Source organism: Pieris brassicae, chromosome 1 (assembly GCF_905147105.1).
Source record: "Pieris brassicae chromosome 1, ilPieBrab1.1, whole genome shotgun sequence".
NCBI lineage: Eukaryota > Metazoa > Arthropoda > Insecta > Lepidoptera > Pieridae > Pieris > Pieris brassicae.
Window position 1 is genome coordinate 3,736,151 of NC_059665.1, and position 27,509 is coordinate 3,763,659.

Genomic DNA, 27,509 nt, shown 5'->3' on the forward strand with positions numbered 1-27,509 from the left:
ATTAATTTTAGAAAATACCGAAAAATCACTTTAACCTTCAGAGGCGCGGTGTGCCTTGTTATACAACTGTGTAAAGCAGCAGGCTGATCCCTCTTTTTGATTCAAAGTATTTATTTCCAGATCATCAATTTACCCTTATAAGACTTCAGTAATCTGTTCGAATCTTCGCTCACATTACCGGCCTTATAACAATTGATACGCTCTTTATTTAGGGTCCTTAAGTCGAATTGGTTCGTAAATATCGTTGGCAGGTTAAACATAAAGATGGTGCGTGGCAAGAACTGCCTTAAGAAACGCTCAGTTGTGGAACGACGGACGTCGAGGTGATACAGATGGTATTTTGTATGCTTCCTCGTCGTCCAATGATGTAACTCAGCTGCAGGTATTAAACCGAGGAACTTCTCTGAACACTCCAAAGTAAATGCGGTAGAAGATGCAGAAAGACCCAACATCTCTACGCAACGCCAAGGGTCAAGCCGCTCAGAAAATAACTGGTCGACGACGTCGCGAGAGCGTGACGATTCGAATCGCTCTTCCTTGATACGGTCAAGCTTAAGGATCATCTTTGCATATTTTCTTTATAACGATTAAATATATTCAATAAGCGATCATTATTAAACGCAATCCAAGTCGTGTTACCTCACAGAATTTAATATGATTTAGTTTAAATTCTCCTGTTGATCTACGTTTAGTGAGTTGAATGTTTGCAATTCTCGTGCGTCTACGATGGAAATTACGAACGTTCTTAGCATTATGAAGGCATTCTTTTCATACCGCATTAAACGTTGGAAGGTATTTTAGACAATTCCTTAATATTACTTACCAATATAAATATATATTTGTTACAAAAATTTACTGCGGGTTACATATATAACTATTTTGTTGTATTCTTATAGAAACTTTGTAAATCTTGTTTGGTTTAAGGAGAATTGTAGAACACTGCACGCTGGGTTGAGTCTCACATGCATCCAAAATATTGCAGAAAGTAATAAAAAACCAAACGAAACCCATCACTGAAGGCGTTTTTGGGCCGGACCAGTGATTGTGAACAGGAGAATGGATATAGGACAAGACACTTCAAAGCCTTTATAGATTTAGAAAAGGCGTTCGACAAGGTCAAATGGGGAGACATAATGAGACCTCGGAAGGAAGCGTGACTTGATTATAGGGACAAAAATCCTGGTTGCGACAAAAACACCCACTTATGATACAAGCTTGGAGCAAGTTACCAAATTCAAGTACCTTGGGAGCATAATTACCAATTACTCCAGATGTAACCCAGACATCGTTGCAAGAATTGCCATGGCAAAAACACTGAAAAGAAGACCATTAAAGAGCTGCTGAGTACCATAGAAAACCGGAGAGGGAGAATGATTGGACACCTAGTGTGACACGACAACTTCTTTAAGACCATCTTGGAGAGGAAGATAGAGGGTAGCAGAGGACGATAATAGCTTACATAGACCAGATCAAGGAAAAAGCTGAGGTCAAGTCACTAACGCAGAACTGCATTGAGTGGCGATTAATCCACAGACAAGAGCCGGGTCTTAAATTTAAGAGAGAGAGAAGGAAATTCTCCTATTTATGTATTTCTTTTAACCTAATTTGATTCAATTGTTTTTACTATTATTATTACTCTTGAATAGAGATCGAGATTGGTGAGTGTGTTTCTATAATTTTTATTGGTACACTTGTATCTAAACAAAAAAATGCAGAACTCGTAACACAAATTTGACAAAGTTTAGTGCAAATAATATATGATTTTGTATTCCATAACCTCAAATTTTGTTTCATAATTTTAACAAATGGTGTAGTTTGATATATTTTTTGGCATTTACTAAATAGAATCTTTAAATTAAATTCCTAGCTATAATAATGTTAATCACACTAGGTGGGCTAAGTGGGCACTCAAAAATTATCTTGACACAACAGTTAAGATGATATGATGGAAACTGGTTCAGCAAAACTTGAATTCAGTTACTTAAAAACGCATATATAATACTCATGTATAGTAAATGCTTTTATTTCCACTACTTTTAAATAATTTTATTAAAATATCGTTTCAGTTATAATATCAAATGTTATGTAACCACGCAAATTCAGGCCTTCATACAAACAATTAGTATGTAGCTCATCGTAGACAATTATGTTACATAGTTCATAAATAAAAATCGGTGGCGGTTTAACTCTTTAGGTCTGGGTCTCTGTATCTGTTTCGTCGTTTATTTCATCTAATAGGCAAGTAGGTAGTTGTGCCTGACACAATAACCGCTGCCTTTTTGGATCAAAGACATGCTGCCTTACTCACTATGCTTTTCTGCACCGTAAGAGCGAGTGTTACATTTGCACATAAAATATCATTGGTGCACAACCGGGGTTCGAACCTCCGACTTCAGGGGAATAAGTCACACCCTGAATCCACTAGGTTAACATTGTTCATACTGTAATGCATTAAAATGAGTGTTTGAACGCGAAACATTTGCATAACTCGTTTTGTGTTTTTTAACTGTATATTATATTTTTCGACCCAGTTCTATATAAATTTGTAACTTAAAACGTATAATTTTTAAAAAGATATCTAAGCAATTAATGTGGGACAGTCTATATTGCAAATTCCTAGTCGTTTTACTATTTTATACACATACATACATTTAGTTGCCATTGCAATTCACTGTACATGTCTGTTTTGTTGCCACTTACATACCGTTAAAAAAGCCTGTTCGAAGTTTCCAACCACTATATTAGTAATAGATAGAGACAGAACAGAGATAGAACAGATAATATACTCAATTATTTTACTATAGTGACAAGCATCAGTCAGTATCAGGCGAAAGCTTGACCTAATGTTTCAGTATAATAATTCAGCCTTTTATTTCGGACCTAATATCTATAGAACTGGTTAAGAGGAGTTAGTAACAATTTATTTTAACAACTATGTAACTGTATAGACAAGTATACCATTAATCAAAAACCCTAAAATCTTTTAAATAAATGTGAACCTTTGATATTTTGGTATATTTTGGTTTTAATTCCCTCGCAATTTTTGATTTAATTGATACTGTCATTTACAAGCATAAAAATTCTTTAACATTTCTTTATTATAAACGTGATAGTTTTCGACCTTGCGATTTCAAGGATAACCCGATCTTATACAACGCCAATATACTTTTTTATTATGCATAGAAAACGAGTAGAGTAATAGTAAAAATTATTAATTTAAAGGTAAAAATATTGTTTTCAAAGAATATTAATCCAACATTAATCAACAATCAACATAATCCTACATATAAGAACTTACGGTAAGAACATGTTTTTTATTCGTATTCATAAGTTTTTTCTATACGTATACCTAATCTATAACTATCGTTTATTATTATATATAATATTTTAATTTGAGCAAAAAAATATTATCATTCCATAACATTATATTGCTATGTAATTGAAAAATATGGTGTAACATCGAATAGTAACACGTGAGTGGATAGATTGATCTCTTAGCGATTGTTCAAAGTAGTCTCAGAGTCGATTTAAATGTTGATTAGTCCACACTGTTGCACATAGTATTGTCTTTTGTTAACATAACTTTTACACATTAAGAAAACACTTTTTAAACGGATTGAAGCTACGTAGTATTAACTTATAGTTATTAACATAATCTTAAATTTTAACCGTGACCACGAAAGTTGTAAAGCACGCGAAACGTCGGAAATAATTTAAAATTATGTAAATAATTATAAGTTTTTAATAATAATACATAGCTTCAATCCGTTTAAAAAGTCTTTTCTTAATGTTGATCAAGTAATTTATAGATTTTCCGTAAATTTTGAAGTACGAACAAAATGTTTACCTAGGGACTCCACCACGAGGTATCCTCGTTGTATCAGCAGGCGACATTAGGAGTCAAATCTAATTTGATTTATTAGTAAAATATATTTACTTATTGAATCCAGTAAAAACCTTTAACTACTGTATTTTATAGGAGCGACTGTTATTGTAAACTGAAAGTGTTTTGTGGGCTTATTTAGCTCTTAACATTCACAATCAGGTCATAAGGTGTATTCCTGGATATTCAGGGAGGTTAACATTATTAGGATCTAATACATAGTATCTGCTTCATAATATACCATGCTCATACCAGGGTCGAATACTTTCGAGCAACTGTTCTTCGATGGAAATCGAAAAAAAATTAAATGTACATAATTTTACGCTACAGCAACAATAACAAAATATAATCAATTTTAAATTATAACATATAGCCATTAAGGTGTTACTACCTTACATTACCGGCTATTTATACAAACCGTCTGAACGTCGAGTTGACTTTACATTCAGTCTGCGCAAGCGCAGCCCGTGTGCACAATCGTACTTCAATTACTCGAACTAAAGTGTATTGTTTAATACGGGAATTATAGTGATAATGTGATTATTGGATACAAGTAATATATATCACTAAGAAATTATACGTAAGTAAATATTTTAAAATATAATTAACGGTTTTCTAACTGCTGCCAAAAAAAATTACTTTAATCAAAATTAGTTCCGTCGATTTATATAATCTATAAAAAGTTAACCTAAAATAACAAAAGTTTGACTGATAACAACGGCGAAGGTGATTATAATTTTATCATAATCCTCTATTCAAAGCTCATTTATTTATTTTATTATTTATATTCTATAGATCTAAATGTGCAAAGCAGTATTTTTTTAAATATGTACATTTATTCGCATTGCTTTACCAATCATAACACATATTACGATGTTTATAACCTCTTTTAAATAATTTTTTATACATAATTGTATACATCATGTGTCGTGCGTAACAATTACTGGTTATTAACCTGTATATTATTTCAATAATAACATTATATCAACAACTGTTTATAAACATTTCATGTGTTTTTATCGTATATGATTATACAGTGATAATGGTATTTAAATATAATATTTTGGTAGAAGTATTAATGTCTGGCTGTGCAGGGGAAGGGGCCGTGACACCAGAGGGAACCGGGGACCGGGTTCGATTTCCGGTTAGATATTTGTAATTCATTCATCGTCTTCGGTGAATTGTGAGGGCTCGGCCCAATGGTTAATGAACGCGAGTTAAACGTAATATTTTTTAGTTAATATATATGTATGTAGTAAGTATCTAATATCTAATTAAAATATGGGGTACAGTATGCAAAAAAATAAATTTCTAACATACAAACACGACAAATTAAATTCATAAAAGCACTATTTGGATACAATTTTTAACACAGACTAATAAAATCTACCAAGAGACCAAAACTATGACGATTTTATAGCACCCGTATCATAAATAAAAATAAAATAAATACTTCTCTCCACAGAAGCTTATCATTCAAAAAAACCGAACACAATACGCAATACTCGTCAAGCAAGTTTGCCTATCTTGCCAAAGCCGCGTACAAATTATTCGAAAAAGTCTATTAAGTATGTAGGTATGCAATTATTTAACCAATTACCGTCTAAAATTCGTTATATTAGCGGGCTTAACCAATTCAAAAGGGCATTTATATAGAACATATTTCTCATTATATAAATTAAACTATCTAATTTAACTTCAAAATCAGCATCCACACTAGCACTTGTGTCTGTCACTTGACCCACAAAAAACTTCCATAAAAGGATTTTGGAATCTGGTTTACAAGATTTTAAATCATTGGCACAATCTAGCACAAACTAGCACAACATGGTTGGTTTGTGCTAATAGGCCCAGAAAGGTGCCAACAAAATGAGGGTTTCCAATTCCAAATGCTAGCCTGGACTTCAGGACTATCCTGAAATATCTCGATTGTGTATATGTATTTAATTTCGATTATATTTTTCTTTACAGATGTAAAGAATATCGTAAATTTTGTGTTATTTCAAAACAATGTCGTAAAACTGCAAATTTTAATAAAAAATGAACTAGAAATTATCTGTGAATTCTTCAAATCGTTTTCCGTTACACAAATTGATATTCTATTAATATTCTATTTTTTTAAATATTTGACAAGTACAGCTTAGGGTTTTGTTTGAGAAAATTTACCTTTATGTTTTTCAGGTTTTTGATAAAGTTTGTAAATCACTTTCTGCACTTTAAATATGATTTAAACTGACAAGGACAAAAAAGCTAAGACCGCCGCAGAGGAGGCGGATAATAATAGACTGCTAAATATAAGAGTCTTATCTTTTCGTTTCGATTTTGTTCCCTTTGAAGTAGAGATTCGGGGCCGTGGGGTTCAAGTGTACAGGTGCTCATTAAAGATTTAAGTTTGCGCCTGGTAGATATCACCGGTAACTCCAGAGCTTTCCTCGCTCAACGAATAAGTATCGCAATACAGGGATGCGATCAAACTTTTTATATTTATTTTAATTTTCATTTTATTATTACTATGTAGGTTAAGAAAATTGTGAATATTGTATATTTGATTATTATGATTACTAGAATCATTATTAACATTATTTTTATATATTCAAGAAGTATATTATTTATAGATTTAGAATTTTTAGATTTAATACTTTTGTTTTCTTTCACCTTTTTTTAGACGCTGAAAGAAGATGAATACTATATAAATAATTTTAAAGTTTATAGAAATGAAGCACTTTTTAGCACAGGCCTTTGGTATAGTTAACATAAATACATTCGTAATATCGCGACACAGTTCTAGTTATGTAAATTTGACAATTTGACTGAACGAACTTAACCTAGTTAGAGTTCAAAGCAACCTGCATTATTAATCTATCAAGTGTAATTTAACTTGACTTTGTTAATAATATATACAGCACATTATAATTACGAAAATAATAATAATCCATTTACAATAAATACTAAATGTGTGTGCCTGTTGGGCAATGTTTTTATTTTTGTGTCCATATATGACGGAAGTGATATGACTGTGACTCCCGTATGTCAAAATCCTGCACATTTTAAACGTACCAGAGACCGTCATAGCGCAGGTCTCGTTTCTGAACCTTACCTTAAATCGTCTCTGAATATTTCCCTATGACATGCCGGTTATCCTTAATGGGCACCTTAAGAGGGAAAGATAGAACAGCCAGGCTTCGAGCAAGGCATGCTTAACCACTCTGAAACTACTGTTTTAGAAATATAGTAACTGTTTATACCGTTTCTGGTAGATGAAGGAGAAATATATAATTAATTAATTTTTGATATGAAAATCTCTTTCCTAAAATAATTCGATGACTTTGATGAATTCATTCACCTTGAACAAACATAAATATTTGTTAGTTGAAACAATGTGTTGACAACGTTCGTAGTTTATCCTACTTCCTTATTGACTTATTGCTATGCCAAGTAGTTAGTAAAAGGCATAAAGATGTTACTTAGTCATAATAACATAAATAACATGAAAATCGTTATACGCATTTTGATAATAATTGTTACCTGTTTTGTTACAATTGCCGAATCATGAAAAACATAAATAGTGTACTAAAAACATTAAGTGTATGTAAGAATTTTCAGACCTTCGCTTTGGCTTAGGTGAACTCGTAATATCAGTTATGATATGATCATCTTGGTGGTGAAACCGATGGCGTTTAAAGGTTATGTATGTATTCGCCCAGCGCACATTTCTGGACTAATATCGTAGATATTAAAGCACTACCGATTAGAATTGGATTTTTTTAAATTTTAGTTGAGCGGCCATTATTACTTTACTTAAATTACAATAAAATGAATGGTTCCACCTAACGAGCATAATAGTAAACAATATGTAACTACAGTTAACATATTTATTTACGTCCATTAAAAAAAATTTCAATGTGTGTAAACTCTTAATTATATAACCTGCTTTATTTTGTTTTTATTTACTTTCTATATTTTACGCTTTGCACTACTTTCCATACAAGACTACTTTGCACCGGGGCTCGTATGTATGATTTTGTATATTATGGTAATGGTAAACAAATACTTCTAAAAGTTATTGTATTCAATTGTAATTATTCCTAAAACACCTTTAAAATAATTAAATTACTTGTATTAAAACCGCGTTGTAGTTATTATACTTAGCTTTGGTTGGAACAGGACAACGGTAAAAATGTTAAGGCATTCCCTTAATGATTTTTTGGTAAAAAAGGTTTTCGTATAAATAAGGTAGAAATAATGATGGGATAAGTATGCCGAAGTAATGTGAAAGGAAAAGTAATATTGACTATGATTGTGGTCTACATATTAGGTTATGGATAAAGTTATTAAGGGTGGCTTAGTGGTTTGTTTGTTGTAGCGGAAGACGCTCTTTAAGTTTTGGCAAGCAGCCAAAAACCCTTAAGGTCGCTTGGACCGTGATCTCTGTGATATACGAAAATTTAAAATTTGATTCACTTGTAATTATTAAGAAAAAAACTTTAGGGATAAAAAAGTTGATATGAAATTGAGGGAAAAATTTCAGTTCGGATGATTTGTTTTAGGAAAATCTGTCTGACGTTATACAGACATAACGTAGACTCATATTACGTTATCCAAAAAACTGTACCCTCAAAGACCTACTGTTATAGTGAAAGTATTCCATTTGTAAAGTAAATACTTAAATAACAAATAATGGAAATCGTTGTATCTATAGATCCAAGAATTGCGTCGAATGTTGTTGACTTGAATATCTTCGCACTCTAAAGATAAATCGACTCAATGCCAAGCCTTTCGTATTTTGATCCCGTGCCATTCATAAATTAATATGTAAATTTTATTGTTAATGTCTGAGATTTTGTTCATTCGATTAAATCTAAACAAAATTATAATTCAAACATTTAATTTTAAATATTTTAGATTCTATTTTCAATGTTCTCTATATTTTTTTTCAAACTCACGCAAGACTCCATTGTCACACGCCACTCAAGTCATTAGAGTTGATATTTGGAAGCGTGATTGATTTTTTATAAGCGGTAACTTGCATATAATTATTCACTTCTATAATCGAACGTAAACCAACGTGCTGGAAGTGCAACATAATCACTAACTATTGCACACATAATAAAGTTAGATAGCACTATCAACGAGTAAACATTATCTATGCTTACCATACATTAATGAGCAAACAACATTTTAACATAATCACCAACAGCGGGGGTCTAATACATTCTTAGTACATTTCTCTGCACGAGTAAAATATGGCTTATGCAGTATATTATAAATAAGGGCAATTGATAATAGAACAATGTTGCTTCTTACATAACTATATAAGCATTGTAATATGACATTCGTTAACCTATCGCCTCAAGTACGATATTCAATCGCATTTCTATTTCTTGATGATGCATGTCTTATATACAAAAATAAACATGTAATAAGGTACAGACGGCAAAATCGAACGCAACTAACCTACTTATTTAAATTTTCTTACGATGCAAATATAATTGCACACTTGGACAAATAAAGCACCTTTGAACGGAAATATCAGTGAAACGGACGAGAAATGTTTCATGCCCCATACGGAACGGCACAAGCCTTTGTGAATTAATAGGCAAGTAGGTGACCAACGTTTTGGTTCTGAGTCTAATTTTCAAAGCTCTCGGTCGTAATGATTGTTTGCGATGTTTGCTTCAAATCTATTGTTCTGTTCTGTTGTTGTTCAAATGTATTTAAAATCTTGACTCATCGGTAAACTTACGTTCGTTAAGTGGACAAAAACGGTGCTCCATTATGCCCGAACGATTGCACATAATTGAAATTAATGTTCTATGTAATGTCAGTTATTTATCGGCACTATTCCTCAACAACTAGATATTTGTGGCAAAACATGAATTGAAAGTAATTGAACCGTGGTATTGAACGTGCTAATTATTTCACTTTCGTCATACATAACGTAACCCGTATGTCAAGCTTGGACTGGAGCGGCATTTTTTGGCACAAAATTAATATATTTACTCTTAAATGAATGACACTTTTTACATATTTGGACATTATATTTATTTTTATCGTAATCCTAGAGATAATAAAGATTATGTATAATAACAAAAAAATATAGCCAGAGATTGAATATATAATATTTACCTACAATTCAAACATTTACAAATGAGAAAACGCAATAAAAATTATAATATATTTTATACTACTTATATTGCTAAAATCTAAAACACATATTAAACGCGCGTACTAAATACATTGAATCACGGCCTTATTGTTAACGTAAAATCCCTTCCAGGGAACCAGTTTAAGGGGCGATATTTCTTTTACGAACCAAAGATGTGCAGGCATAAAGAAGTTTCACTTCTTACTAGTGTACACACGTTCATTTTTTTTTAGTGTCGAGTATTTCCAATAATCTTAACCTACGTTAAGTTCAGCCACTGCTGCCACCACCACCACCAGCCACCTTTAATGCTGGCAGCATTTTCTTGCAGCTTTTTTACCTTTTCCCCATTTTGTCAATATTACAGCAGCAGTTCTCCTCTCAAGGGTAAACTAAGTGCGGTGAATAACGGCTTGCACCAGTGAACTTCTTTTCTATGTTTCAATTCAGTCCCCGCTCGTACGGTGCAGGAAAACAATAAGTGGAAACTGACATATCTTAAACCTAGAAATCGACGCCATGTGTCAGGCAGTAAGACCTACTTGTCTTTTAAGAAATAATATTGCTTGCTATATTTGACTAAAAATACAAAAAAATAAAACATTGCGATTGCGATTCCGACTTAAATGTACTTTGTTCTGCGCGAATCCGAGGTTGCGACATCACCATACAAAACTGTTATACTCCGTATCGCTATTGGAAATTAAAGGATACCGACGCTGGCCTGGACATCATAAATCGTGTATATTTAAGTCTTGAAATGATAATCTATATGCAAAATTGACGACTCCATCAAAATGCATGGAATGCGATAAGATCCACAACTTGTAATGCAAATTCTCACTTGGATAGTAAAACAAGTTGTCAATGTCAATGTTACTGAGCATCTGCTGAATTCGGAACATATAATTCTGGAAGTGCTATATGTGTATTTCAACCGAAACGCCCAACCTTATTTATTTAAAATTATTCTCACTAAAATAATTTCAATCTATTAAATTTCAACTTCTATTAAAGTTTGATGACGCGTATTAATTTATTACTTTTTTTTGAAAAATGCATAACAGTAAGTACTTGATATTTATAAACGTACTGTGTGGAATGTACGTTAATAGTAAATGTAAATTTAATAGTAATATTAAAACCGATAATAAAAAAATCTATAGTTGGCGTGTTTTAAAACAAAGAATTATAGCGGTGTTGAGGTATTTCGGTAAATATTTTACATGATATCGACTTTTTGAGTTGATGCTGGTTTTTTCACGATACTTTGCCTCGTGCCAGAATTAGACAGATAGAATTAGGTACACAGTCGGGGAATGAACCTAGGACAGTCGCACACTAAAGCCATTAGGCCAACATTGTTTAAACATTTAGCCACAGCAAAATAATCTTGATCTAAAAGTATTTTTGTAATATAAGAACAGTAAATTATATTAATTAATGCAAATGTTCAATCTTATTCATAAACGGAATAATAAAAGAGCAAACAGACTATAATTTTCATCGTTAAGCATTCCACAGACTATAATAAAAGTTGTCTGTGGTCTTTTATCTTCAATAATATTAATATTTAGAATCTTCAAATATCACAGTTTCTCCGTAAAGTCCGTAGACACAAGTAATTTAAACTTTTGCAATCTCAGCTTTATTCTCAGCAAATTTCTCGGCTATCATGCTCGACTTGTTCAATGAAAGTAATTCAACATCATCATTTATTTCACTTGCGATCGAAGTCATTTAACAATAGGTATTGAATAAAACTTTGACATCTATGGATGTAACCACAGCATGAGTTAATATAATTTTTTGACTATTCATAAAGGATATTTACGAAGAGTTCACGGTGTTCAATATGGTAAACATTAGGTCTTGGGTTACCAATTATGACGCCATTAGGTTTAGTTATATTTAAGGAATTAGTTTGAAGGAAGTTGTTATTGCTAAATGTAAGATTACTACAGTAAGCGGATATATTGTATTGTATGCTCATTTTTTACTAAGTTTTATAAATTGTTCTTTTATTTTTTTTAAATTCAGAAGTGTATAATTTTCTTTGATATTTGCTGAATATTAATTTAATATTTTAGTTTCTAAATACAAAACGATTAGTCGGACAATTGTACAAGCCAGAATAATTACATTAAACGCGTTAAACATGTTGAATTTACAAGTTTTTTTTACTATTTATTGCATTAGTCATTTGCCTAATGGACAACTACACAATCGTAACAGACTAGAGAGTTGTCACTCCAGTACAACATGATATTATCTTGACTAGATATCTAGTGTCGGTCTATATAAAATGTGCACGGACGTACGGTGTTTATTACGTCTTATAAGTATATTTCTAAAGATCTCTGTAGCTAAAAAATTTGATTGAATGATTTTTGTTAATGGGTACTTGAGTCAACTTTTGTAAGAGGATCATGGCACTCCAATAAGTACTGACAGCGATCATAATTATGAGGTTTTTTAGACGCAGTTCTATGGTTGCGCTTATCAGTACTACGGATATTGCGAACTAAGTATCAACATCGTTATTGGAAGTTACGGAGCAAGAGCAGTTTTGCCGCTCGACTCTTAAAACTCTATTCATCACATAAAAATAATTAAGTATGTGTTCGCGCTAAATCGGTGTCAATCAAAGAAGGATGACAATTGTTGATTTGACTTTGACACACCGAACTTCGACTTCGACCAAACCGGAGATGATAGGTGGTGTCCCGGCGTAATGGCGCAAGGGAGTTAAATTTTAACCGCTGTCGCGTGCGCACTAAATTTATACCGCATACCGTATAGCATTTACTTTTTTTGATTCATCATTGAAGGATCCAGTGTTTGGAGTGAGATACGCCACCGTTGATGGTAAGTTTTATTCTTATCGATTATTGGATTCCTTTTTTTATTATACTGACACGCGACAGCCGAACCAGCGCATATTATTTCACCGAGGGAAAGGAGCATCCTGGATATAGCTTCCGGATACCCAGGCCCACACAGTATGATTATATAAACAATCAAACAAATCATTTTTTTTCTTTGAACCTTTTTAATTCTGTTTCTTAACAAGAAGAACTAGACATAGTCTCAATAATTGCGCTATTTAGATTTTTTTAACAGGCCATCTTGCAGAATATAGATAGATAGATAATATATAGATTATATATATATATATATATATAACGCTTCAAACGCTACTGTTAGGGAAATTATGCCATTGGATATATGTTATAATAGGATGAGGGTAGGGAGAAAAACCAGAGGCATGGGTGGTGATTGCCGTGTATTCGACGCTTTTAAGACATAAATTGTATCTTGTGTGGTGTATAGTTTTGAATTATTTCGGATATAACTGTGTTGAGGGGTATGTTTTTTCTAATGATTATTTTAAGATTTGGTTTTATTTTGTTGTGAAGCTATCTGAAATGTTAGCGTTGGGAAACGCCCTCAAATATTCATTATTGAATGATAAATTAACAAATTTGTTTATGTGGTTAACCTTACCACATATAATAGGTTTGGTGGGATAAATCAAAATCCTCCTGGCGTCCATATTTATTTAGTTAAGTTAATTATAAGATTTAGTTTAATATATTTTAGTTTTGTATATTTCTAATTTAATTGTTTGAGGTTCCTTTTATAAATATCCTAATATGTGCTAATTTGTTTTATTTATGTTAAAAACCCATAACAATGTAACTTCCTTTTACAAGGCTGTGTATTAACATTTTCGTTAGTCAAATCCACGAATGTGCCAGATGCAGGCAATCACATCAGCATTTACATTGCATAGCATTTTTTATATATCTTTTGTTTAACGTGGGATGATAATAAATAGTGTACATTATTTAAAACATCTACACTGACCCAGGAATTACAGAGCCAATCGCGTTTTGCAAGTTCGGTACTTCACTCAGAGTAAACACAATACACAAATAGGTGCGTGTTTACGCTCCCCTATAAAAACTGATTTAAGTATAATAAATTAGATCAAATTTTTCCTACCTTCATATATTATATGAGATTGATTAATAATTTATAGTAACAAGATTTTTGATAACGTTATCGAAAAGCACTCATGCGAAGTAAATTTGCATCAAAAATCATTACGGCAGCAGTACGATAAAATGCAATTAACCTTCCGGAGCAGTGCATATAATTTCGGTTTGCATTCGTAAACAAAAATAACAATTAAAAAAATCTTAACATTTTTCTATTAGAATAGTAATTATTGTTATTTCCCGAATTGCCTCAGTTGTTAAATAAGAAAGTTATAAAAAACAAACAGAAGCTATAACAGGGTACCACAAGCGCTTGCCGTGGATAATCCCCTTCTGGGCAAACTCCACCGGGACCCTCAGGGTGGTTGATGCACAGTTAGTGTTAGATACACACTACCGTAGTTTTAAATTGAATAAAGTTTAAATAACAAAAACTTAATATATTTACAGATTAAAAGTCAACAACGAAGATGGCGTCCGAGGTGCTTTATAGGAACTCCACGGTCAATAAGGAGCTATCAGATGTGTTGGTGACACATTTGAAGGGTGTAGGTCGAATGTTCTACATACATTCCCCTGAAGAAACGTTATATGAAAAACCCGAAGATGTGCCAAACTTCTTTAGACAGGTCATTATTAAACTATCATATTTTATAGATACCTTGTATCCTTAGATCTCTCTCGGTTTAACATTAAACTCAGATACAGGCATAATAAAAATGATTTTGAAATAAGTGTCGCAAAAGCTTTTGCTCAACTAAAAATATTCTAAAATGTCGCAACACATGTTTCATTTGACAACATTTTGTTCAAGGCCTAATTTGTCAATAATAAATTAGCTTACAAACCGTTATTACGAGTATAATATGAAACCGTTGTTATATATCAAAATTAAATGTAGTTTATGAAGTCCGTTTAGAACTGTAACGTCAATATTAGGAATAGGCTGATACGAAAAGTACTAAGTTAGTAAAAACTTTTTTCCAACTTTGTCACAACAATGTATCAATTATCAATAACTATGTCTCAATGCAATATAATTATATGTCGACAATCATCTATAAAATTCCGGTTTTGCTGTTTGCTTTTTTCTATCTGGGATTGGCCGTATTGAAGGCTTGCCTTGAATGATAAATTGATGAAATTCAAATGTTTTCTCCATCAATCATTTAAACATAATAATTTTATACTGTTTTGATCTATTTAAGAAAATTGCATTTCAATCATGTGACTACTACTTATTTAAATTATTCAACGAATACAACAGCGAATTAATTGCATTTCTCTAGGAATTTTTAATGCCTTATAGCAGTTGTCATCATCGAGAGTCATGCATAAATAATGTAGGTGTAAAATAGCGTTTATGAACATACAAACATAAAACCGCTCCATGCAAAATAGATGTTTGATATAAACAAATACATATCAATGGAGCATATAAGTTATAAATGGTTATCTTAACAGTTCAACAACATTGTATTACATCCGTGACTATATAAGATCTCTTTATATGCTTAATAAATAGAAAATCTTTATAATTGCAACACAACATTAATAACATTTGAGGTTATTTTTTAATAGTACTGACTTTTAAAACCCGAAAAAGGAGATACAAGTTCATTTGTAGTGTATGTCCGAGCGTTTATTTTAAGTTCTGACTTTGTTTCCGCTGAGATATCCACCATCGCGCCTTAATTTATAAATCAATGGTTTCACCAATGAATTTACCATATGAAAATGTTCTAACATAACAACATTTTGTTGTTTGATTTAATCATGAAATTTTCTGTACATTGTACTGAGATTTAGTGCATTGCAATTTACCTCTTGCAATTGAATTATTAAGTGGTAATGACTTAATGACAAACAAGTGACAGATCATACCGCACTTCTCATTGGCATAAGACTCAAATATCGTAGTTTTAACCCCTGTGGTTAGTAATTTTAGACCAGCCCACTTCACACTTCTAAAGTATTGTAATTGCCAATAATAATAACCTAAAATCAATAATATTGCTAATGATTTATCACCTTGATCTTTGTAAGATAAAGTATGTGTGAAGTGTCGTAAGGGGGCAGGCTCAGTTGCCAGGCTGTCCCTCATGGACTTCTAAAACTGCAAGAAATAACGCGACTGTATTTCACGTATTTCAACGGTATCCTCTACTCTGCCTGAATATAGACTAGGACTTTTAAGTTTATATTTTTTCTGGTGATTTTCCGTAAATTTATACCGTCTATGTTGATCTAGGTTAGTAACGACGTTGACTTTACTACGTCACGAAAGCAATTTACAATTTCATAGTAGTCATCATCATTACAAATATTGCAACAACATAAAAATAAATACAACAAAATTTCTGAAATACTTACCTTTTAATTATAATTAATAAAGTTTTTATTATTTTATGAAATTGATTATAGAAAAAAAATTCCACCCAGTACTTAGCTCATATCCGTTCCCAGAACTTTTAAAATGCTAAAATTGGCTGATTCATTCGTAGTTAAATTCGATTTATTTTGTTTACTCAAACGGATAAATTGTTGGTTATTTTAATATTTTTTTACACACAACGTGTATCAAGGTTCTGTTGACTTTATGTTAATTAAATATTTATTTTTCAGTCATTCCCATACTTCATAATATTTATGATTATTGAACATATAGTGCTTAGATTAGAAGGCAAGAAAGGGATTCGTTTAAATGACGGCGTAACAAGTATATCACATGGAATATTTCAAGAATGTGGAAGGTACGAAAACTCTCATATTAATCTAAATTTTTTTATACACCCAGGTCGTTTGTTTGACCCTCGGTTATGTACTAGTGGATTTTTTATTGAAATTTTAAACTTAGACCAAGATACTTTAAAAATATCAAAACTATTATTATTTCCAAGTACATATAGTAAAAGGACAGCAGGTATAGGTATGGGGAGAGATTATTTTATATTACTTGTGACTATTTTTAGTATTTTTTTATCTAAATAATTTTGTCCCGATTTTTGTTCTAGATTAATATGGCGTGGGGCAGAGTCTTATTTATACACATGGATATATAGCAATTATAGAATGGTAGACCTCCCCTGGGATAATACATTGACATGGTACGCCGCCGCTTTGGGAGTCGATTTCTGCTATTATTGGATGCACAGAGCTTGTCATGGTAAGAATAGAGAATGAACTATCTATCAATATTTGCTATACTAATATGTAAATCTTTCTGAACTTTACCACGCAACTTGAAAACTGACCCTTTATATGACAGGGCTTCTAATAATTGCTAGTTCTGCTGTCCCTCGCTATTGACTACTTCAAAGCACTCGAAACGTGGAATAATGCAATTGTCAATAACGCTAAGAATGATTCCCGTGTGTCGAACTGGATGAAATGTGACGTTTCAATAACTATGTAGGAATTGATCCAGTCATGTTTATTAATTTCAAAACAAAAGATACATACACATACATACACATGAATAGTAATTATGTTGTTATCTGTCGGATATTATGTTACTTACAAAACAATTAATTTTAATATATTATCATAAGTCACTAGCTAATATTCGTGGCTTCGCATGTGAAGGCTCAATTATGACAATTTGTTTGAGCGAATCAATACCATAGCTAATATTTAAAAATAATTCATAGAATGCTAGATGTGTAATCAAAATGTCACGCAATGTTGTTATAAAAAAAAATCCCTTAAAAAATTGTGTAACCTCTTTATAAGTAGGTATACTGAAACGAGAATAGCTAATTAATGCATCGAAAATTGTAAATACAATAGATGCAAAGATGGTTGTTGACATAATGGGTTTCTTAAAGTTATCAGGCGTAAACTATTCTACGCAAACAAATAGATCAGTAGATTTCCAATATCCAAGCCCAAAAGGTATAATCTATATTATCAAAAGTTGTAATTGCTTGTCAATACATTTCGTACTTTCTGATAAGGATGTTATTACCCTATCTTCTTCCTTTGACAAACTTATTTCCCCATATACAGATATGCAAAATTGATTATAGTGTACTTTTCCTCTAACCTTAAAGGAGGATCCCCGACCAGCCTAACCATAGAATAGCTCTGAACTGAGACTCCACGTTATAATAAAACATTAATAATAAAATAGCCTTTATTCGAGTACACTATAGTTACACTAAGTCCATGTCATATATGTTTTACTAGTACTCGACCTCCCACGGAGTGAAGGCCTCCTCCAAATTCTTCCACATGTCCCTATTCCTTGCGACAATTTTTAATTTTTTTTCCGCTAACCTTTTTATTTTATCTTCCCAAGTTTTTGGTAGACATCCTCTCTTTTTTCTTGTCCACGTTATAATGGACGTCAAATATATGTTAAATTTATATCACTTGCAACACTTGCTTGCTTTACATAATTTACAACAATTGGACAAAAACTAGTAGTGTATTATTTTTTAAATTAAGAACTTTAGTCTATGTGACCAACTAGAAAAATGCAAGGTATCAAATAGCAACTTCTTCCTTGTATCTTTTGTGTATCATTTTTGTCTAGCTATAAGCATCATATCACAACCACAAAGAGTAAGTACCACAAATAATAAAATAAATTAATAAAAAAAACACAGAATGGGTCGAGAAAATGCATATATCCGTAGCAATCGTTATAAGTTTTGATGGCTTTTTGCTAGCGTTTCAGGGTCTTTCCTCATGCAGTGACGTACGTTATTAGATACCTTTTAGTTAAAAAAAATAATATTAAGCAGTAGTTTATCATTTAAACGCTTGTTTCCTATTTATTTTATTTATTTATAGAGGTTCACATACTATGGGCCCAGCATCAAGTGCATCACACATCAGAGGACTTCAATATGGGCGTCGGCATCAGACAGTCGGTGTTGCAAGGATGGTGTGGATTTGTGAGTGAAAAGATATAATCGATTTTCATTTATTTAACAATATATTATTTGATTTATAAATAAAATTGTATGCCAATATAACCAAGCACATTAATGTGAAGAATGTTATATGGTGCAACATAATTCTTAACAATAAGTTAGTCCAAACTCGAAAAAAATGAACACACGCGCATATCGAATTTCAGCCCTCTAACTTCTCTTCCCTTGTAACGATAAACCATCACACCAGTAATACCACCAGTAGTATCAGTTTGTTTAACCATTTCACCAGAAAGCAATGTTGAAGTATAAATAATACCTAAATAATTTAACATTACATTGAACAATTACAATAAGTGAAAACGTCCTTATTAACAATTCATTAATTGCCAACATCTATTTGCCATAAATGCTTCATTATAAGTTCGTTTAAGTAATTACAGGAACATTAAGTATTCGCGAAACGTTCATATCCTTTAATGTTGAAATAATCGGTGGCTCGTTATTTTAATAAACAAATTACGGTTGAGCTGTAATTATTGATTCAAATGTTTATTGTAACAAATTCAATACTATATTGGTTGTTCTATAGGGACTAGTTTCTTTGTGATCTCTTTGTTCAGTTTCGTCGAAATAATTTCATAGTTATTGAAGAGCTAAGAAAACAACATTTTACTGGAGAACATCTCGAATAAATATTAAAATAATATCGGTTTTCGTCACGACAATTATTGTTTTAACATTAATAAATTACTAGTATTTAATCGTTTTATCATACAGAAAAAAAAGTAATTAATTTTTAAAATACATTCTCGATGATTAATTTTTAATATTTGCATAATGCATATTTTAAACTTACCTAGTATCAGGAATACATCGAATTACCAACAACCCTGTATATTATGCTAGTATTTCTAAAGTATAATATATATTATACAATATCCAGTCTTATGAGTATTAATTATGTACTAAGAATAAGTTAGCTACACAATTACAAATTAGGTTAGTCCTGAATTTAAAATAATATAATTGTTGAGTAAACTGTTTACGATTACTGAAACGCACTCGGAACATCGAGTTATATAAACAATGGAATAAATTAGTAGTTGTATATAATTTTAAAAAAACTTCTAAGCGTTCAGACAAGGAAAGCTTAGCTAAGAGGTACTTAAACATTATAAAGGTTAATATAATTCTACTTTCCTTTTCAATAGCCTACACCCTGAGCTTCTATACTATTTGGTGACGTAAATATAGAATATTCTATAAAAACTTGAATTAAACAATATTTACAACTACTAAACAAAATGTTATTAGTTAGCTTCCGTCAAATTTTCTTCTTGCAATGTTGTTGTCTAATTTAAGATACAGTAATTGACCTAATGGTTGTAAACACCAGGTCATAAAATCTCAAAAAAACTCAACATAAGATACAGTAATGCTTAAAACACATGTACTAAGTTTTATGTGTCTGTTTCCTTTGAAAAATAAATATTCTGTAACATTACAGGCGTTCTACTTACCACTCGCCTTAGCGATTCCGCCCGCCCAGTTTGTGATGCACCACCAGTTCAGCTACTTGTATATGTTCTGGATTCACACGGAGGCCATCAAAAGTCTTGGACCCTTAGAGTATATTTTGAATACTCCAAGTCACCACAGAGTACACCATGGTAAGTTAAACTTTTTATCCTTACACAGGTTTACACAAATTGCACTCCATATTACTAAATTATAACATTGAACTGTTCGCAATGTTTTTTGTTATTTTAAAGTAAAAAATTTATATATTTGAACAATTTATTTAGTTATATTTTTCTATTATATTTCTTAATCATCAAAGAAATTAGAATTAAGGAAACTTTACAAAAACAAAAGTTTAAAGAACTAAGGAAAAGAGACGAGCCACTTGTACCTAAACCACGAATTGTAATTTTTGGGATCGGTCTAAATTTGTATGTTTAAAATCAACCAAATGCAGTCTTAGGAAATGACTGTTGGGATATGATTATCAACTATAAAATGTACAGAAAAAAAAATTTATTATTTGTGTTTTTGAAAGCTTAAAATTTAAATCAATTCATTAAAAACAGACATAAAAGCTTCTTTTACAATCTCGTACCTATTCTTAATACGCGTAAATATATTTTAATAATTAAAACATATGAATGCCCACGTTTTATTAATATAACCGAGCTTGTATAAAACCTCCCCATTTTCATTGTTTAAAAACAAAAGTTTTGTCAAGCGAAATACATGGCGTGGGCGAATTTTAATAACTTTGAGTGGGTCGTGGAATTCTCGGCCTTTATTGGTATAAAGATGTTTCTTTTGAATAAACCCATTTTTAATGTAATTTTATAAAACTCGTAATATTTATCATAGCCTATTTAATTATACAGTAATTTAAAAACTATGGTTTCACTTTAGCCTATTGTTCAAAGGTTTTGCAGACTGGTTTTTTGTTTGAGACGTAGATGATATAACCCACTTTTTGTCAGCACACTAACTTGAGTAATTTTTCAAAAAATTATATGAAAAATAATCTAGGGTTGTTTGTTTTTATTTTTTCCTTAACTTGGAAGTCAATGCCTACACAAAGTAATAGGACATTAAACAAAAGAAGTAAACTGAACGCAGACAACTTTTTCCCTTTTCACTGAACATTTCTTTTACACTTCAGTGGCGGTAAACAAATTATAATTGAAATTATTTGTTTTTATATTAAATAACTCTCTTTCCTCATTGTCTTCATAAGTACGATTATTTTCAGGTAGCAACAAATACTGCTTGGATGTCAACTATGGCGGAGTGCTCATCATTTGGGACAGGTTGTTCGGAACATTTAGACCGGAAACTGACAAAATTGAAATTGTCTACGGTCTCATTTACAACCAGCCATCGTTTAACCCATTCTATTTACAAGTGAGTTCATCACGGGTCACAACTTATTTGTGGATGAAGTTAAATCTAAATCGTGATTTTTATGGATCCAAGGATGGCTAAATTCGGTTTGGTGCATAATACAAGTCGTGTCCCACTTTTTTTATTGATCGTAAATGTTAAAGAAAGTTCAAAGCGGAAGTTCGAACGCCCGACGAATCGCATAATGTGTACCCTAGTAATTGATCTCAGTTTTGCTATTGAATGAAAGTATTCTCTCTTAGAAGTATAGTTTTATATATTATGAACTCAAAATTCTTTTCACAGATTTTCTATACTGGATATGTGATAGAGAAATTCCGTAGCTTTGAAAATTGGGAACACAAGATCAAAGCGATAGTTTGGGGTCCGAGCTGGCAGCCTGGAACAGCGAGACTTGGAGATGACGATTTAAAAGAAGATGTATGTATATATATAGATAGAAGTACATCAATATGCATTTTACTTTTTACAAAGCATAGAGAAAATAACAATAAACAACACGAGCAATTAACAAAATCAACCACAATTAATTAATTTGCACTGTAAAAATCGAAGCGGCCTAATAAAACGTGACATAAACGATATTTAAAATAATGGTAAGCATGGTAACAAATATTTTACTTATAAATCCACGTTATAGTTATTTTAAGATGATATGGGTACAATTTTAATTGTCAGAAACAACAGTCAGAAACTTCAATATTAAATTTATAATCAGTGATTATTGCACTAAACCCAACCTACAGTAAGCCCTGTAACTTCTAAAAGCTAAACCAACGTTTTGTAAGGCTTTTTAATGTTCAATTGATATCCGTAGATGTCAACTTGGTATGGCTATTGGGATTTATAGAGTTTCAGCCTAAGTCATGTTTTTTATTTATTCTACACGAACATTAGGAAAATTTAATAAAATGGCACGTCTATTAAGTTTCTATTTACAGAATTTCGAACCCTTTTAAATTTGTTCAGTGACATGAACGTCCAAGAGCCCTAAACGTTAATCTAAGTCAAGCCTCTCGTTTATTACCCTTTACAATCAGTGACTGACCGGTGGTTATATAATTTATTTTCTCCTACGTTATAATATTATATGACAGAATTTATTTTTGAAAGATTTTATGAAACAAATCATTCTAAACGTGAATTAAATTCGATGGTGGTTGTTGTAAGGATATGTTCAGATGTATGTTAAATGAAACACTTTGTTTGAAGCTGGGTAACAACTGGCTTTAATTGTTCAAAACATGAGCTTAGTAGTAGTGGGTAGTGGGGTTGCGACGCTGAATTAACAAAAAACTAACATGATTTATTGAAGAGTTCGTAAATCTAAGTGACATTTTCGGTAACGAGAATGTTAAATTACAATTGATGTGGTAAAATTTAAATAGTTTATAAAGTTAAGCATAGATACTTAGATCATATTGTTTATTGTTCTTTCATTCGTACAATGATTGCATTAGTAATTACTATAGTTGTAACTGTCTAGGTCTTTATAATAATGTAAAATATATTTTTACATACATCCATTGTATACAAATGGTGTCTCGCTACTTGTGTTGGTCTTACAAATAGGTGATAAATGATCAGTGCCTCCTGATTGCTTAAAGATCTTGTAATCATGAGAGGTGAACATTAACGGCCTTATTATAATTAAAGTCAGCACGGAGTCTGTGACCTACAATATTTATTCCTTGTGAAAAGAACCATAACTAGTAGTAACATAAATAATGTGTAATATCATGTTTTTTAATAAATAATGTGTTTGACGGAAAATCCTTTTAGCCATTTTTACTTGTAAGTAACAAATCAGTACAATTAGAAGAATTAAAAAATCAGTAGGGTTACGGACGGCCCGGTCCTGTCGCTTTAATATACGAAAGTTAAAATGTTAGTCCCCATTAGCCCCTTTACCGATATAAGAAATGGTAATAGCTTTTTAACAATTCGTAAATTTAAACTTTTGCACAATTTAATCTACATTTAAACTCAATTTTGTATACGTTATTTTTTAAATTTTCAGATTGAAAGTAGAGAAAAATACGACGTGACTCTCCCTACCTGGTGCAATGGCTACATCGTAGTACATTATGCTGTTGTTTTCTATGGTTTCTTTGAACTCGCCTCCAGATACATGGTAAGACTCACTCCGGGAATCAAAAAACTGTTGGTTAGAGTGTAAATGAATGAAACGCTTTCTTTGCTTGTTTTCTTATATTCATAATGATAAATAAATGTAGGTACTTCACTTATTATGTACTTCTGTAAAATAACATTTTGAGATTTTGTTCCCGAAAAACTTATCTAGATTTTCAAAAACAACGTATTCTATCTTCATAGTACAAATAGCTTTACCTTAAGGAGTTGAGAATTTTTTTTATATATTATATTGTGGTCAAAAAACACTTTGTTATAACCTTGCAAGCGATATTTCCCCTTAAGATGTTCTCGTTTCAAAACAAGAAGAATACTTTATTAAGGCACCTTTCAAGCTAGGTCAAAATTATAATTTATAAAGAAAGTGTTGTGTACATTAATGAAAACTTTTTAAACATCTCATGAATCGTTGTCGTGAGTTTACGTATCGATAAAGACACAAAAGCCCGACCCTTTGTGTCTTCATCTAAAATCTAATAGTCAATGTCATATAACATGTTTATAAGTATGTACGTTCATGAGTTTGAAACTAAATGTTTGAATAAAAACTGAAAATTTATTGACGTCTACAGGTACTAAATAAAATTATCGTAAAGTTCGAATGAGTTTCAATGGTTGAAGATATTATAATATAATACAAACATTTATTTTTAGCTAAACATAGATGTAATCAGCTCACACGCTTCAATTATTCAGAAATTGATTTATTTTCGATTTTTCTTATCGAATAATCACAGTAGTGACTTAAATTTTAGGGATTATATCGACGATTAACTGTTCTTATTATATTTTATATAATCTATAAGAAATAACAATCAATGGCGCTACAACCTTTTTAGGTCTGGGCCTCAGATTTCTGTATCTATTTCATAATCATTTGTAAATCTAATAGGCAAGTAGGTGATCAGCCTTCTGTGTCTGACGCACACCGTCGACTTTTTGGGTCTAAGGCAAACCGGTTTCCTCACGATGTTTTCCTTCACCGTTCAAGCTAATGTTAAAAGCGCACATATAAAGAAAATCCACTGGTGCACAACCGGGGATCGAATGTACGACCTCAGGGATAATAGTCGCAAGCTGAAGCCACTAGGCGAACAGTGCTCAGTTATATAATCAATACTCGTGAAAAAAAACACAGTCTATATATTGAAATAATATTCTTAATAATCATATCATAATTTTATATGAATCCGCGACACGCAATTTGTAAATCAAATATTTACAACAATGTCTTTCCATTTGATTTCATCCCACGGCTTTTCAAATAATAATCATACAGTAATTCTCTAAAGAGTTATTATACGAACCTATGTACGAAGTTTATTAGGTTACTCTGAAAGCAATCAAATGTGTGATTTATTTACTTAAGAAATTTCTATTGTTTCTAATAGAAAACTTTGTATTATTCGATAAATACATTGTGTTGTATAAAGCACACAGCTATTATAATCACACAAGCTAAATAATCAGAGACTAGTTAGCAAAACTATTTTTATTTAATTTTGGTTATATTGAATTGGATATGATACAGCCGTGGACTTGGGTTGTGATTCCCGCCTAAGGAATGATGACAAATTTGCACAGTCGGCTACCGTAGAGCTAGTCGGTAAAATGATCAGAAACATGTCCGCCCGCCCTATTGACGCCCTAGGAATGTATGTAATGTGTGATTAAGAGGATATAAAAATATTATGGACATTTTTAACTTGGTAGAGAAAAATTGACAAAATATTTACTGTTAGATCCTGGGTTCAAAACAAGCAAATCGACTAATTATACTTATAATTACAACAAACTCTCAAGCGAAATTAGATAATTATTACTAAATAAATTCAAAACTCTTATTAAACGTAAATTAACCAATAAAACTTTTTATAAATTTAACGAATATTTAAATGATCCTAATCCTCAGGATTGATTTGCTCCAGTTCAAACAATTTGTATGACTCAAAACCTAGCGATTAAAAAGATGGGCGGAGTGTTTTTGCCAGTCCTTCTTGTCCGCTCTACGCCCTTAAACTTGCGAACTGGTAGTAAATGTAAATTTAGAATCAATTTAACATCTTTTCTGTTCACGTTCATAATTGTACTTGTTTACTTCATTAATAAATTTATTTTGAGTTTGAATTATTTGAAATAAAATTACCCACTGTGTGCAATTAACTAAATATTTATTGTAATTGTTGCTTAACGTAATCCACTAGAAATGCAAGTTACGTAAGCCTTATACTCTGAAAACGGAGCTTTGTGCATTTCGATCTGCTTTCCAGTTGTTTTGAGACAATAGTATGCTCTAAATCATATAATATAATTTATCTGAACCACACTTAGTACTAAGTATGACTCCTGTATATTAAAATCGGTTATTGGCCGGTAGTAATACTATGCGCGGTTATGAACTCACTCAGAGTCGTGATTATAAGATTCACAAAGCTTACTCCACTTCTCATACTCTTCGTCTCTTTATGACAAATTTACTTTAAGCTATGATGTAGAGAGAGAGAGTACATATGAATTCTTTAGATAGAACGGTGCATTTATATATTTCACTAATAAACCAATAGTTGTAAGGAATAATATGAATATGCCATCTAAGAAATCGTTATATAGAGAGTCTATATGATAGAACACAGAAGGTAGTTTAGCGTAATAGTAACATTGTTGGATGGATTTTTGAGCCTGTATAAGTATTCTTAGCAGATACATAAGGGCGTGCTAATTGCCGATTAATTAATCTAAAAAGTAATTCCAAAAATCAACCCACGACGCACTACAATCTCCTTATACAGACATTAGAAAATACCGAGTAAATAATTTATACGTTTTATATGCTGGAGAATAATAGAGACAGATCGTAACATTGCCTCATTAGAGTTTTATTATAATATTTTTTCTTTACAGGGCATGACACCGTTATCAGTTCTGATTTTCGTATTTTACGTGATGGCGTCGCTAACTGTAATTGGAATGCTGTTCGACAATTCAAGATACGCTCCGGTGTTGGAGGTTCTTCGTTGTTCAGCGCTCGCTTTCCTTACGAGAAGCATTTCTTCACCAACTCCTGTCACAACCCTTCTGCAAATATTCTATGTCGCATCAGCTATGTTCTGGTGTCTTAATACCATGAAGCTATTGGAAATTAAGAGAACTAAATTAGAATAAGAGTCCAGTTGATGCACTAAGACTGAAAACGTTTAACTTTTAAGTACCCCACGTGCCAAATGTTTATTATTGGGAAAAGATTTTGTTTTCTGTTTTCATTTTCTTCTTGACATTTTTTAATTTCACCAGTATAAAATTTAACCAGGAAAAAATTTATAGTTAATACCTAGTCGTAGAGCTTAGATATAGTTTTTATATACTGCCAAAAACATAAGCAATACTATAAGTTATCTAAAAATGTTAAATTAGATTCTTATTTTGTATACGTGATTATTGTTTTCCTTTAAATTTGTTTAAACCAGAAATATATTAAAAACTATATATTTTTTGTTTTTTTTTACACAAATTGTAATCTT

General features: G+C 31.6%; 1 protein-coding gene across 2 annotated transcripts; it reads left to right on the forward strand.

Moving 5' to 3' along the window:
• Positions 1-4,315: 4,315 nt before the first annotated feature.
• On the forward strand, positions 4,316-27,474 carry LOC123711640 (alkylglycerol monooxygenase-like). 2 transcript variants are annotated; one of them, XM_045664292.1, is made up of 10 exons: positions 4,316-4,463; positions 14,483-14,661; positions 16,658-16,785; positions 17,047-17,198; positions 18,830-18,933; positions 20,423-20,585; positions 21,686-21,837; positions 22,123-22,257; positions 23,858-23,971; positions 26,893-27,474. In XM_045664292.1, the coding sequence occupies exons 2-10, from the start codon at positions 14,503-14,505 to the stop codon at positions 27,151-27,153; spliced, it is 1,368 nt and encodes a 455-aa protein (XP_045520248.1). In that variant the 5' UTR covers positions 4,316-4,463; positions 14,483-14,502; the 3' UTR covers positions 27,154-27,474. The 2 variants fall into 2 exon arrangements, with proteins under 2 accessions (XP_045520248.1, XP_045520258.1); XM_045664302.1 differs by lacking the exon at positions 4,316-4,463 and adding an exon at positions 12,878-12,896.
• The last annotated feature ends 35 nt before the right edge of the window (positions 27,475-27,509 follow it).